This window comes from Callospermophilus lateralis, chromosome 1 (genome assembly GCF_048772815.1).
Source record: "Callospermophilus lateralis isolate mCalLat2 chromosome 1, mCalLat2.hap1, whole genome shotgun sequence".
NCBI lineage: Eukaryota > Metazoa > Chordata > Mammalia > Rodentia > Sciuridae > Callospermophilus > Callospermophilus lateralis.
Genome location: NC_135305.1, coordinates 1,222,951 through 1,238,147, shown reverse-complemented (window position 1 = coordinate 1,238,147; position 15,197 = coordinate 1,222,951). Strand labels below are relative to the sequence as shown.

The following is a 15,197-nucleotide window of genomic DNA, read 5'->3' as shown; positions in this document are numbered from 1 at the left end:
CTCTTGTGTTCTGCAACTGTCATAGACAAGGTGCTGCGGTGCAAGCTGCCTGTCAACCTGAAAGGGCTGATTGCATCCACCTTTAATCAGTGCCCACACAGATCAGAGCTGCCCTTCCAAGCTGCCTTTGGATGGCAAGTGACCTTCCACACCTGCCACTCGTGCACAACAGGAGCCACGTGCACCTTGCCAGCAGACAGCCTTGGCGGGTTGGTGGGAGGCCCCGGCTGCCGCAAGCCTGGTCCACTCACGGCCAGTTGCCTCTGGCCCCGTGAGCTCCTGCTGGCTCCTGACCCAGTGAAGAGCTCCACTGAAAAGGCTCTTCTCCTGAGGACGTGGCGCAGGACCTTCCTGACTCCAGCAACCGGGCATCAGCCTCAGTGGGAGCAATGACCAGCAATCGCACGCCTGGCAGGACCTACCGTCTGCTCTCAGTCCAGGTCTCCCTGCTTCATCTCACCCTGGTGCCGCTGCCAGTCCTACCTGCCGGAGAAGACCCCCCGAGTCTGGACAAAGCCACGGCGTTTTCTAAATTCACTTGACACAAAGGTATAACTGGGCTCTGAACTGAGATTCCAGACCCCAAATTCACACTCATTCACCTTCCCTCCAGCCAACCTCCGCTGCTGGGAGCTGGCAGAGGACGCTCAGGCGGGGCTGGGGGGACTGGAGCTGGTCTCCACTGCGCCAGGAAACCTCTGGCCCAAAGCCAGCGCACTCCCCAGCTCTCGGCCTCGCTGAACAGAGGAGGCGATGCTGGGAGGTGAAGGGTGGCTCTCACGCCACTGGGTGGCCCTTGTGCAGTCAACTGTGCGTGGCAACATCCTCACCACTGCACCCAGGACTGTGGCCAGCCGACAGCACTGCCCTTGCAGGCAGGTCCAGCATGTTCTCACAAATGGGAGCCGCGGGGACAGGGGGGCCTGGGTACCAGGCTCGCGGCACGAATCAGAAGTCCGATTCCCAAATGCTGCGATTCTGTGCTGGGAGGAAGAAGTGGGCCAAGTTGTGGAAACCAGCCCTAAGAAGCACAGAGCGGCCTGCTGAGCCTGCCGAGGAGGGCGAGATCACCTGCTTTAGGACAGTGTTTCTGTCCTAAGGGCCAAATGCCTCAGCTGGTCCCAAATGCTCAGGGAACCATGCCGGTCCACCCTAACAGCTGCTGGTTCTGAGCTGTCCCTGTTGAGGACCTGTACCTGGCTGCCAGGATGACAGGTGGCTAGCTGACCAGCTGAAGATGCCCACAGCCCCAACAGCCTGAAATGCCCCCTAGTTCACACCTGAGGGCCCCAGATCCAGCCGGACACTGCTGGCTGGTGGAAGAGAAGTTTGCAGAGTCGGTCCCTCAGTACTGTCCCATCATTACATCTGGCCCTTTCCTGCCTCAAGTGCCAGTCAGCGGGAGATAGCCCTGCACTGCCCAGGGGGCCCATGTATCCTGGCCTGCACCACTTAATGGGCGCTGGGAAGGCTGGGGAGATGCGGCCAAGGCCACCGTGGGCACCAAGGCACACAGGCCCTGCAGAAGCAAGGAGACCCCGTCTAGAGGCTCAGGGAGCCACGTACGATGCAGCGTAGTTATCTGTATCGTGGGCACCCCTCGTCCAGGTGCCCTGGGACTGGTGTTTGTGGAACTCCCAGAGGTTCTACTGAGGCCAGCCTCCCTCACAGAGCAGCCTGCTGAGCCTGCCGAGGAGGGAAATCTGCTGGGAACTGACCCTGGCTGCAGGGCACAGGCACTGCCCCTGTCCCCGGTGTCCTGCCTCTGGAGGAGGCACCGTGCTGCCTCACTGTGTTCCTCCCCCTGGGGGCTTCCCAGGAGCCCCTCCTAGTCAGGGTGACTGCTCTTCTGTTTCTATGCTGAGAGGGTGAGAGGGAGCAGCAACATCATTGCGTGTGGACAAAGAAGAAGGCAGCTCAGGGTCGTTCAGAAAAAGAGCACCAAGGGCCCAGCAGCTGGTGCAGCGCTTGGCAGGGTGAGTCCCCGAGGCCACTGCTGCCCCACGGGCTCCCATCTTCAGGACAGCTGCCCCTGAGCCCCAGAGGGTGGGGCCTCCAGTGTGACTGATGCTGCAGCCAGCCCAGTATCCTCCGGTCCAGTCTCCCATCCAACAGCACCTTAGGTCCAAGCCGTGAAGAGGAACACCCCGGGGCGGAGGAGAGAAGTCAGTGACACCCGCTGACCACCCCTCAACAGCAGCCACACACGGGCCCACGTCCCTGTTTGCCCACGGTCAACAGTGCGCCAGACCAGGATTCCCACAACTCTTACGCAGAAGAAGTAAGAGGAGCTTGTCCAAGCCCCAGAGCTGGCTGTGGTCCACTCTCGGCAGCCAGGAGCAAAGAGAGAGGAAGGGTCCTGCCCCGAAATCCCCTTCAAGACACACCCCAGGGACCTGACTTCCTCCCACTGGACCCCACTCCCGAGAGCAGCCTCACCCCGACCACATCAAGCACTCCCTCTCTCCCCCGATGTCACTGGCCCCAGTGGCAGAACGGACAACTTGGCTTTTCCATGTGAGGAGCCAGTCACAAGGCTTCCTGCCTGAGTGACAGATGGCCACTCCCCTAGGCACCAAGCCAGGCACTGTGCCTGACGCCTCATACCCACCACAGGACCTCCACCCCAGGGTCCCCTCCAGCCAGTTCCCCACATTTGCCACGGCCACCATCCCTATCCGTGTCACCGTCCTCATCCATGTCACCATGCCCACCCCCATCTATGTTGCCACCTCATTCGCATCACTGTGCCCACCCGCTTCTCTGTCCCCCTCCGTGTGGCCCCGCCCCTCTGCACTGCCCGACTCCACCTCACACCTTCTGTGGTGCCATGAATGCCTTCTACCCATCTTCCTAGAAGCTCCTGCCTCTCTGTAGCTAAAGCCAAGACGCTTTTGAAAGCACGTGTAACAGGCAAACTGCTCTCAGACCCCCAGCTCTCCCCCATGTCTCTCAATGGCACCCCATTCCCACGGGGTCAGGGTGATAACTCTGCTCCCTCTGCTGGGCTGGCCTTGGCTTCTGCAAACTGTCAGCTACGTCTGCAGGTACATCCAGAGTCCAGCCGTCGCCACACTGTCCCCAGCCCTCATCCCACACCACAACTGCTGCAGAGCCATCTCCCTGGTTCTGCTCGTGCGCCCCCTGCCCCACGCCCACTTGCTACCATCTGCCTTCGGCACAGTGGCAATGGGGCCTTCATCCCGTGACTTCTCACTCGTGCAAGGTAAAGCAAAGGTCCTGAGCCCAGATGAGCATCTGTCTTGGTGATTTACTTGGAGGAGGCCTGGAGAGGTGAGGAGAGAGGAGAGAGGAAGCCACATGGGGCACCACCAGGCAGGTTTCATCAAGGGAAGCAGGTCACCCACACAAGGGTCCTGGGAGACACACAGAGCACTCAGAGGCACCCAGAGGGCAGAGGCCTGGTGCCTGCCGCATTCTCCTCTGTCCTCTGCCAAGGGAGGCCCCAAGAGAATTGGCCCAGAGGAAGGCCTCCGGCAGGTCAGTGTCCAAGGGAGCAGTAATGGTAGCTATGGGCACAAGACCAAGGCGGGAAGCAGCCACAGAGCATCTGGCACACAGTGGGGCTCTGACGGTCACCCCAGCACAGCCCGCGGGTGCCCCAGAGGTGCCAGGACTGGGCACAGAGCTTCTGCTCCTGTTGCCTCTGCTGGGTTGCCGGAGGTGTTTTGTGCAGGTCCAACAGCAGGAGTCCCTCAGCAGCTTCCCAGGGCACCAGAGAACAGTCCATGGTGAGGTCAGCTGATGCTCTGACAGGTCCTTTGGTCAAAGGCCTCAAGCTCATTGTGTGGAAACCTGTGAGAGGGGTGGGTTGTGGCTCGGTGCACCTGTGAGACACTGGGCTTGATCCTCAGCACCACATAAAAATAAATAAGGGATCGGGTCCATATGCAACTTTAAAAAATAAGGATATTTAAAAAAATAAAAAAGAAAACGTTTTTTATGAGAATTGTGTATGCATTTTACACAGCTCTTGTTGTGTTTCTTCAGAAGCAGGTTTTACAGGAAAGAGTCTTGGCTGTACTCCTAGAGGCACTGTCTGCACCATCCCCAGGGGCCTGCCCATGGTGTCTGCATGTCCAGGTGTGGGAGCAGCTGGCTGTGTCCAGGTGTGGTGCCCAGCAAGCAAGGGAGCCCCAGGGCACATGGGTCCCCTTGCTGCCCACGGGACAAAACAGTTCTAGTACTTGCTGACCACCATTTCTGCCTTGCCCTGATGCTGGTCAGTCAGGAGGACACACACAGATGGCCCCGTGGGGACGGGTGAAATCAACACACGTCATACTCACACCGAGTTGTGATGGAAGCTTGTGCTCTCCAGCAGGGCGGGTTAGTGCAGAGGTCGCCTGGTGTGTGGAGAGGAGGACGGGTGCAGCTCCTACCTGCCCTAACCCCGCACACAACCCTCCCTGCTGCTCATGGAGGCCCCCCGCTGGGGTCTGCTCAAGCCCTAGGATAGGAGCCACCTCTGCTCCCTGCAAAGACTTCTCTAGTCACAGAAGCCAAAGGGCCCTGCAAGATGGGTGCTGTCCTCAGTGAGGGCTGAGGCTACTCACCCAGGGAGGAGGGAGGGTCCCTTGGGAGGAGGGGTCACGTGACTGCCTGCTTCTCCGCGAGTATCTTGGGCCATGCCTCCACCTCGTCAAGGTCTCTGTCCACCTGGGTCTTGAGCACCCTCCTCACAGACTTCCCGCCCAGCAGAGAGGCATCTGCGCACCCAGGCTAGTGGTCTCCAGGGTTCCTCTAGGACCAGGCCCTCCTAGGCCCTGCCTTTCCCCAGCCCCCAGCAGAGAGGCGTGGGTCTGGAAGCCAAACTGCAGCACAGTGACAGCTGTGGGCGGATGTCCTGAGTGCTCAGCTGGCGGGCTCTCATGAGGCCCCGGGTCACCTTCTGCAGGTGGTGGGGCCATGCTCTTGACTCTGCGTCCAGAGGCCGTTTTGGACTTGCTTCTGATTGCTCTCAGACTGCCCTGGCACTGGTGGGTGTCTAGACTGGAGGTGACCCTGAGCATTTGCGAAGCCCTTGGACAGATGCTCAGCTCTCCCACTCCACTAGCCTGGGGACCCTGGGAGGAAAGTGTTAGGTCCCCCTTAAAGCAGCGCTCCATCCGCACGCTGCTCGGGTGGGGTGCAACACGGCATGGGAGGTTTGAAGAAGCACACGGCACTCTTCCAAGGATGAGAAGAGGAGAGATGCACTCCCAGGCTCTCCGTGTCCCGTCAGGAAGAGATCAGGTGGCCTCCCCAACAGGGAAGGGCACTGGCGTCACAGAGTGCCTGGGTTAGTTCTCCCTGTGACGGTGGACGGTGGACGGTGTTCACATCCAACAGCAGGAACTGCACCTGCTCCCCAGGGCACAGCTACAGCTGGCCCTCAAGCCAACCCAGGGTCCCACAGGAAAGGGACCATGTTCTCCACCTCCACACTTCCTTTCCTCACCACCAAGAAAGCAGGAAGCATGCCTCAAAGCAGAGCCTCAAGGCCAACACCCCTCTGCAGGAGTCCATTCTACAAGCCACTCCTCGGGGCTCCTACTGCCCAGACCACAGGACACCAGAACCTTCTTTAAGGATGTTAGTGGTATGAAAGGCCTCTTTTGTATACTTTTAAACTTATAAGCTACCAAGTAGTTAAAGAAAGAGAGTAAACACATTTGTTCCAAGTAGCACTCAACACAGGACAGACAGAGCTGGACGATGGTTCTTCTCTGTCTGCGCCCCTCCCCACAGCACCCCCATGTAGGTGTCTCCGTGTGGCAGGCTCTGGGAGCCCTGAACCTCCTTCCTTCAGAGACCCCCTGTCAGTTCACAGGGCCTGGCTTCCCCCTCTACCTCTGGCCTTTCCCCAGCGTCGTCTTCTTAGTCCCTACTCACCACGGTCACACTTTCAAGTGCTGAGTGGGTGCTCATGCAGCCAGCAGCAAAATAAAACAGGGCTGTCTCTCCAGGGAGGCAGCGAACGTGTGCCCTTCTGGGCATTTCCCTGACTCCAGGCCACTAAGTTCTGTAGGTCTCAAAGCTCAGCCCAGAGCTGGAGGACCTGTGTGAGGCCCAGTGAGGACCACTGGGTACGGCTCAGCACCTGGCTGCTCCGGTCTGAGTGGACGTCCCTCTGATTCTCTAACTTGGTTTCATGGAAGAAACTGCAGATCCTTGTGGAGTTGTGCTGTGATTAATTCTTTAACAGGCATATCATTCCCCTGTAAGTGAACACAGTTTTTCTTAGCTAGTAGGCTTTGGGGGGCACTTTCAAAGCCGCCTCCTTTGCTTTGAAACACAATCATTGGGGCTGGGGATGTGGCTCAAGTGGTAGAGCGCTCGCCTGGCATGTGCAGGGCGCTGAGTTTGATCCTCAGCACCACATAAAAATAAAATAAAGATGTTGTGTCCACTGAAAACTAAAAACTAAATATTAAAAAATTCTCTCTCTCTCTGTCTCAAAAAAAAAAAAAAAAAAGAAAGAAAGAAAGAAAAGAAAAGGAAACACAATTGTCTTGCCACATGCATGGTCCCCCAGCCCCTGGATCATGGTGGAAGTGCAGTGGATGCCCAGTCTCAGGCCTGTGAGCCTGGCCTGAGCAGAAAGTTGCTAGTGGAGCTGAGGGTGGACGCTGGGTGTGCCGGCCACGGGAGCCGGATGAGAGCGTGCTGCTGCTCAGGGTGATGCTGCAGTGAAGGCTCTTCCCTCCTCCCCTAGGCCCCTCTCGTGGGCACAGAGGGCAGCCTCCTGGAGGCCACCGTGGTCATGCAGCCTCCCCAGGCTACAGTGAACCTGGGTCCTGCTCAGTTGGTGCTGAAGGTGGAATTCCCCTTGTTGTAAAGGTCACTTTGATCACTGGCAAGCTGGCTCCTGAACACTCCTGGCACGTCGGGCTCCACACCTGGGCCCTGGAAGGCACCTCCTCACTTCCAGCCTCCTGAGACCCACACTAGCCTACAAAGCTCTGGTCAGGCTGCCATCCCTTGGAGCCTCCCCTGAGCTCCCAGACGCCACTGTCCTGAAGGGCACGTCACATCAGAGACATAGAAACCTACGATGGAGAAAAGGAAACCTAACCTGCAGACCGAGGCTCACTTCCTGGTCTTGGGGACGCACATGGCTAAGATGGCGCCTGGTGATCATCCAGAAGGCGTTACCGTGGGTTGTGACGAAAAATCAGACCACCTCTAGGATAGGCTCGGAACCTCCGCCCTCGTGGACAGCTCTGTCTCCCTCACGGCCTGTAGGATGGGTGCACAGGGAGCCCTCCCCACCTGCTGGCCTTTACCCTGATGGCTCCTGGGCCTTGTGTTAGTGTGTGTGCTTCCTCAACAGAGAGCTCCAGCCTCGTCGGGTCTCCCTGACGCCTGACTGTCCTCCGGGAGGGAGGGCTGGGGGCGGGCCGTCAGTCGCCCTCTGGCTCCTCCTGGCCGGGGCGTGCCCTCCCCATCTCTCCTGCAGGTCGGAGGGACAAGGACTAAACCCCGACACTGCCCACCCTTGTCCAACTCTGCCGGAGCCCTCGTGGCTGGACCTGCCCCTCCAGGATGGGGTTTCTGGAGGCAGGGCCTGTCTTCCCCAGGTTTGTGTGGCCTTAGGGCTGGCTCGCTGCCTTGTCCAGGGAAGGTCCTGAGGGGGTAGGAGCTGGGAAGCACAAGGCTCACTGGGGTCAACAGCTGTGCACAAGTGTGCAGTGCAGAAGGGCTCGCTGTACAGAGGGCGCCCACGCATTCCAAGATCAGCATATGGGCTTCCACACCAAGCTCGAGGTCAGCAGAGAGCACTCCATGGAGCATGGGCTTGACGGGTCCCAACCAGGTCCGTAGGTCAGTCCTCACACAGGGTTGGGGGCGGTCCCTCTCTCCATAGGTGACACAGCACACACCACAAACAGGAAGAGCAAGTCCGCGCTGGGAGACTGCTGAGCCACCATCCAGCTTCATGGAGGTGCTCGGCAGGAAGAATAGGAGATGGAAGTTGCCCCTGGGGTAAGAAGAGCTCTGTGAAGAGCCGTGAGTTCCCTGAATAAGATGTCTGCTACCTGACATGACGGGGTGTCTGCAAACACAGGTCACAGAGCTTCATCAGAGGAGAGTTGGAGTGCAGTGAGAACAGAGGGAAGGACAGACCCTGGGCACGGGCAGCTCGGGCTGGTCAGAAAATGAGTCAGAGTCACCACAGAGAGGCCAAGTGCCAAACACAGCCTCTTCAGAGCAGAAGGGCAATGCCCACAGAGGCCGGACACTGCTCTGGAGGAGTCAGAGCAGGGCTGGAAGGCGGCTGTTGGCAGCAAGTCACAGGAACCCACAGGTAACCCCGGGGCCTGCAGGACAGGAGGAATGCACAGGGGGACCTAAGGTCACCATGGGCCTCCAGGACAGGAGGGATGCACGGGGGAACCACTAGGTCGCCGTGGGGCCACCAAAGCAAACACTTGTTCTAAAAGATGGTTGACTGCCTTTTCTTTAAAGAAATAATGAGCCATTGATGAGAAGTAAGCTATTTGAGAATGAACTCCCAGTAAGGTGAGTAAGAAAAGGCGCTTTTGTCTGGCCAGTGGGACTGAATGACTGGCCACAGGAGCACAAGTGACCACTAGCCTTCCACGTGTATTCTGCAGCACAGGGGCTCCCCTCAAGCAAGTCCTGCTTATTTTAACATCCATTAATTCCTTATGTTCATACCCAAGTTTGTTTATTAGGCAGAATTCTGGAGAAGTATCACCTGGGACCAGGAGGAATGGCGAAGGCCACTGTACTTACCAAGCATAGATGACACATGGTGTCTGTACTAATGTGCCTGTTCATTAAGCTCTGCATCAGTTTGTGTACAGTGAGCTAAACAAATGCCCTTTAAATTCTACCACCAGGGCTATAGTCTCTCTTCATTAATAACAAAAGACATCCAGGCCATCCTGCCATTAAGCCCCTCGGGTACCAGCGCAGTCCCTGGATCTTCAGGCAGCCCATAGTCTCCCTGTACCCCAGCAGAAGGCTGCACCAAGTGTGACCACAGACGATGCCATCTGTCCAGAGTGGGCCCACCCCAACAGACAGCAGGCAGCCTGCAATGCACTGAGGGACTCCACCTCCCCAGGAAATCCCAGGGGAATCCCCTGGAGCCCAGACTCCTCCCCGTCACCTTCCACGTGGGACTGCCACTTAGTGAGCTGGCACCCACATTCCCCGAGCAGACGCCAGGCGGCCCCCACCCCACAGGCATCTGAACCTCAAGACTACAACGTCCTCCAGGCCGCAGGCTCATTTTTTAGAGTACTTTCCTCATAGAGCTTCAAGCGCATTCTCAGTATTCAAAATAGGAAATGAGCTTATTTTTAAAATTCTGCAAGTCTGTTAACATTTTGCACGGACACAAGAAGTAACACACATTACGGTTGTCACAGTTACAAGTCAGGGCAAATGTACTGGAGTAAGTTAGCAAATGTAAGCACTTGGAGGCTGTCGACTGAAGATGCTTTTGGAATGACCAAGAAACCGGACTTCAAATGATCAACTTCGTTGCCCTGAGACAGCAAGGAGAGAATGAAGGGCCACTGTCTGCACAGGTATTGTCACAGCTTTGAGGAGTGAAGAGGCACTGCTTTCCAGCCTGTCCGCCATGACGTCCCCCGTCCTGCAGATCCAGGTTCAGACGGACTGCTTCTTGGAATGGGATGGACTGCAGCTGAGGGACAGAGTCCTGAGGACGGGCTGTCCTCAGTGTGCCAAGACCCGTTTAGGCATCATGCGTGTATCTAGATGCTCTCAAGGGGAGGAGGGTCCTGGAGCCCCTGGGTCCGAGCTATTAGAGCTGAGGTCTCTCACTTCCAGAGGGCAGAGTGTCTAGAAAGACACCTCCTGACCCCCTTCCACCACACCAGGCGAAACTCCTCAGCTGTAGTGAGGGGCTTTGCCCCGCCAGGAGGGCCCAGCTCCAGATACCGCACAACACAGATAGGTGTGCAACAGGCGGGAGCCAGCTCTCCGCAGACCTCAACCCTGCAGATGTTTGCAGTCCAGTGCAACGTCGCACAGAACCCTTCTGATCAAAACTCACTGGGGCCTCCCAGATCACCCTGTCAGCATGGAGAGTTACTGAAGGCACAAAGACATCCTGTGAGCCAACCAACCGCCACACAGCACAAGAGACCAGCAGTTTCCTCCCTTGGGCAGGGCAGAGCAGCTCCACACGCCTTGCCAGCCGCAGCTGGACAGGACAGCCCGCAGCCAGGTCTGGGTTGGAAGGCCCAGGCTCTGAGCTGGCACCACTCTCATGCATTTCACATTGAGCAGTCTCATAAAGCAGCCCCTGCACTGAGGGACACCTGGGGCACACAGGCTCTGCTCTGCCTGGGACAGGGCAGCAGCCTGGCCTCTACAGGGTGCACGTTCCACCTCCAGACGCCCTAGAACTCCCACACCCTCCCTCCAGAGAGACCCCGGGCATCCTCTATGAGAACCGGCCCAGCTGAGGAGAGGACTTGGGACAGCACAAAGTCCACAAACCCTACCCGCACCATCCCTCCAGATGCTGGCAGACAAGTACCCCCTTCTCCCCCAACAACAAACACCAGTCCCACGGCCAAGGCCACCCAAGGGAAAGAGGTCTCGGAAATGCCCAGAAACGTGAGGTCCTGACAAGAGCCTGCCCAGTTGTCACCCGTGTTCCCTCAACCCTCCAGAGCCCAGCCCGGGCCTGTGCTCACAAGCGATGGGGAGACCCGGAGCCAGTTTGCAGCTGGCACAGCACAGAAAGCTCATCCGAGTCCTGTCTCTGTTCACACTAGGCTGCGGCGCACACCGACCCTCACGTTTCCAGGTCTCTTCAATGTCACACCGAGGTCTCTCTCTCCTGCCAGAAGCCAAGTCCACCCATCCTGAAGCCTGAGCAACGAGGCTCAGGTGGCACTAGCCCTGGATCCACCCTGACCCTGTTAGCCTCAGACTCCCTGGCACAAGCCCGTGCACTGCTGCTCGGCACTGCCTGCCCCTCCACCTCAATTGTAGTGGGTGCGGGCACACACCCGCGTGTGCGAATGGTCTTACCTGTGGCCTTCACGACATCTGCAGTTGTCACATTCTGGACATTGGTGCTCACTTTGAAAGTCACTGCTGGTCCCAGGACGCTGGAAGAAAACATTTAGGAAAGCAGGCATGACTGATCCACAGTGCTCATTGGCAGCCGCCCAGAACCCCCGACGTGCTGAGAACAGCTCCAGCAGTGTGCTTCCAATGCCTTCTGCCACCGAGTTCTCCTTTGATGCTGAGACTGCTTCCATTCCCCGTTATCTCCTGAATGAAGCACATGCTGCCTGGAATGTGCTCTTACCACGAAACAGGCGTCCACCTAAAGGCCCACTCACTAGGGAACCCACCACTCCTCCTCTGAACCCTGCATGACACCTTACTCTACGCTCTGTTCTCCTCCAGGGGACCGCAGACCCAGCTTGCTCAGGGTGCAAGCCCTCGGCAGGCCGAAGCCCCCACTGGGGTGAGGCAGGGGATGACTACCCCGACGTCACTGCTGGGCTCCACAGGGATGTCTACTGAGCCCAGTCAGATCTGCCCTGGACAAGTGCTTCCACCCTTCTGGGCGCTTATGCCAGAAATACCCAGGGCCCCAGGTGCTGCAAGACTCCTGGAGACATCTTCAGGTCTCGCCTCCCTTGGTCCCCACTGCTGTCGTTCTACCCCAAGCCCAAACCCCCGAAAGGCAGAGCTGAGTAACCCCAGTGTCCAACTTTCCTGCCTGCAGGATCTGGGAGCCTCCCTGGAAGCTACACATACGCTGACCAGGCCTGTCTCCTTGTCTCAACTGAGCTCCCGACGTCCCAGCTGACCTCCTGCGTCGGCTCCATGGTTGGTGTGAGGGAGCACAGTGCCCTCCCTGTCCACAGGCCAGAGCCAGTGTTCCCATTCGACGGCTTTCCAGCCAGTGACCTTCTCCGCCTAGCTCGGAGAGCTGCCCTCTGTCCAGTTCCCACATTGCTCAGTTCTAACCTCCCTCCCTCCCTCCCTCAGGGAGTGCCCTGAAGGAGTGGATTCTCCCTTTTCCCTAAACCTTCCAGCAAGTAAAGTGAGTGCCAGAAATGCAGAACTTAAGCTGAACAGGAGTTATTCTGTAGTGTTCTCTACTTCCCTGGTGGACAACCGGCTTGTCTAGAGCCGTGCAGTGCTTCCTACCAGGGCCACGTGACTTCTCTTATCAGGAGAAAGTGCTGCTCACCACGAGAACCTCCCACACACCCTCCAAAGGGTTCCAGGCACAACTACAGAGCCCCCCGAGGACAGGAGCGGCATTTCTCAGACCTATGTGCCCCAAAGGGTGACAAGTCATCTGAAAGCGTTGAAGACTCCCTTTATGGAGACCCTGATGTCAGAGGGAAAGAAGACTCACGAAAAGGCCCTTGATCAGGGCCATGGGAAGCGAGGGCAAGGCTGACCTCTTCACATGGAGCCCACTGTCCACCTGAGGAAGAATGCCCAGGTCAGTGTGGGACCATGAGGAGGTGAGGGCAAGGCTGACCTCTTCACATGGAGCCCACTGTCCACCTGAGGAAGAATGCCCAGGTCAGGGTGGGACCATGAGGAGGTGAGGGCAAGGCTGACCTCTTCACATGGACATCATGTGTGGACTAACCGGTTTCAGGTTATCAGCACCTTCCTGTTCATTCGCGTCTCGACATGCTGAGCCCAGGTGGGTAGACAATGCCCACCAGAACTAGCCAAGAAGTCATGGTACCCATCTGGACTAATCCATGATGCCCAGCAGGTGCCTGGGCTACAGCACCTCATGGCACGATACTCCCTACCCCACTGCTGCTGCGTGGTGTTGGTGATGCCTGCGGAGTTCTTCTCTGGCATGTTTGTTGCGAGAGGTTCTGGTAAAGCCTGCCAGCCCTGCCTCCGTGTTCTCAGCAGTAAATAAGGCACGGGGCTGGCTCTGGTTTCCCTAATGAGAGTCCTGAGTGCGGTCACTCACGTGGGAACACGGTGCTGAGTGCCACCCTGCTTACCAGAATGCAGCACAGCAGCACAAGGACAGGGCTGGAGGGCACTGAGATCCCACCAATTCAGCGCTGCCCATATCCTGCCCTCAGTCGGCTCTCCTGTCACTAGGCCCCGACACGCCCTGCCCACCCCAGCACCAGGCCCTGGGCCCCTGTAACAGTGTGCATTGCCCCTTCAGGCCTTCTGGATCCAAGGAATCCATATACACGCCTCCCAGCAAGATGGCAGGACCCAGGTCCTGCAGAACCCTGTGGGTCCACAGCCAGGCAGTGTAGGTTCCAAACGCAGTCAAGATACATGTGGAAACACCTTCAAGAGTGCCAGAAGGGACTCTCAGTTGACCTCGATGGCAAGGACTGGGCCAAAGGCAGCCAAGTCACTAGGAGCCCCAGAACCCTCACTCAGAGCTCAGAAGCATGTTTACTCTCCCTCGTTTCTTCATGACCCCTGGACCTATTTTTAGGTCTATTTGTCTTCATTTTTAATAAACTTGTGTGCTTCTGATCTCAGGGTTGTTGGCAAGTAGTTGGGATGGGTCAGGACAAGTAGTTTCCAGAGCCCTAAACAGGTGGCCAGGGGCCCTGACCTGCCGATGACCACAGGAAAGCACAGGCTGACCCTGAGGGGAGAGTGTCTCCCATCTGAAATGTCCGGCCGGGCATCTGCTCACACAGTCCCAAGGCTCACAGGCTGACCAGGACGGATGCCCTGAATGCCTGGCCCCTCCGTGCTGCTAGATTTACTGCCTGTCAGGAAGGAAGACAGGAGGGTGGTGGGAGACGGCTCCTTTACCCATCTGCAAGCGCAGTCCTTGCAGGCAGAGGAACTGGCCTCCGCGGGTGTCAGTGCTACTGCTGAGGTCATGCCACTCCCTTAGCGCTGCCTCGGCCACCAGCTCCTCTCTCCTCTCTTCACAGGCATCTGCAGCGCACTGCAGGTGGCCTCCCCTGGGAGCGCAGACCGGCTCCAGGGCGGTGGCTGTGGGGAGCTCTCTCCATTACAGCCCATGCCACCAAGGACCACTGTAGAGGGAGCCCACGGAGCACAGTCAGGAGGACACTCCTTCCCAAACAGGACATTCTAGCCAACGAGCAGCATCGCAGGGCCAGCTTGGCTCTACTCCTTCGGGCATGTCCCTGCCTTCCAGCCACCACAGTCCATGGAAAGCTGCCCTGGAGTACCTGCCCCAAGGGAGGAGAAGCCCAGAGGCTGTGGGGAGGCCACCCCAGGTCTGCTCTGGGGGCCAGTGACCCGGGTCCAATGACACCGCAGGAGAGTGGCACACTGGAGGTGTTCCAGCAGCACTCATGGAAGAGAGGGTGGCAGGAGAGACGCCGGCCAGCCCAAGACAATTGCCAGTGAGAACCAAGCCGCCACACAGTGCTGGAGGGCATGCAGCATCAGGCCTGGCCCTGAGGTGTGGGGCCAGCGGAAAATCCTAAACATGTCCATTCACAACACCTTCAACCAGACCAGTGACCGCAAGACTGTTTCCTATTAAGGGGCATCTGGCACCTCCACAGTGCAGCCTGAAGTGCTCCAGGGTCACCTTACAGCAGGGCTTCTAGGCTGGTCAGGAAGGGTCAGCCAGAGCTCCAAGGTCGGATGATGAGCACTCCAACGGCCCCTGGGCAAACCCACCCCACAGATGGTCACCTCCAGCAGGCTGCAGGAGTAAACAGCAGGCTGCCCCGGAAAACAGGAGGCCACAGCGGGTCAGGAGGCCAGTTTGTGGTAACTCCCCACAGGGAGGCGCTGGACCCAAGGCGCACCCTGCCGCTCACACCAGCCCATGGCCTGAGCACCCCACTGCTTTTTTCTATTCTTTCTCTCCGCGTTCAGCATCTGAATTCAAAGCTGGTTCTGAGCACTGAGGCAGCTCTTTTGGGGTCACCTCTGTTCATCGTGGAGCAGCCCCACAGCCTTTGAGAGACCCCGCATCAGCTGCAGAGGACTCAGCAGGGTCTGGGACTCCCACAGGGGATCTTGGGCAGCTTGCAGCTATCGAGGCCTCTCCTGGCCATCAGCTCAGTGCATGGACAACCTCCAAACCTGAGAAACCCCAGCCCTAGGCTGCACCTGCCCCTAGCCTCAAGGGGCCTGTGGCCAGGCCACTCAAGTCATCCATCTTGCTAGTGAAAAATCGGCCAAAACTGCAGGCCACTCTCCCCTCACATGAGACACTG

The 15,197-nt window shown here is 58.0% G+C and overlaps 1 protein-coding gene across 1 annotated transcript in view; it reads right to left on the bottom strand.

Annotated features, from left to right (window-relative positions):
• Positions 1 to 15,197, bottom strand: part of Ptprn2 (protein tyrosine phosphatase receptor type N2) — a 718,290-nt gene that overhangs the window by 353,872 nt on the left and 349,221 nt on the right. The window contains exon 11 of the mRNA XM_076835049.2: positions 11,047 to 11,126. Coding sequence (XP_076691164.2) covers positions 11,047 to 11,126 — 80 coding nt within the window. The remainder of the gene's footprint in view (positions 1 to 11,046; positions 11,127 to 15,197) is intronic.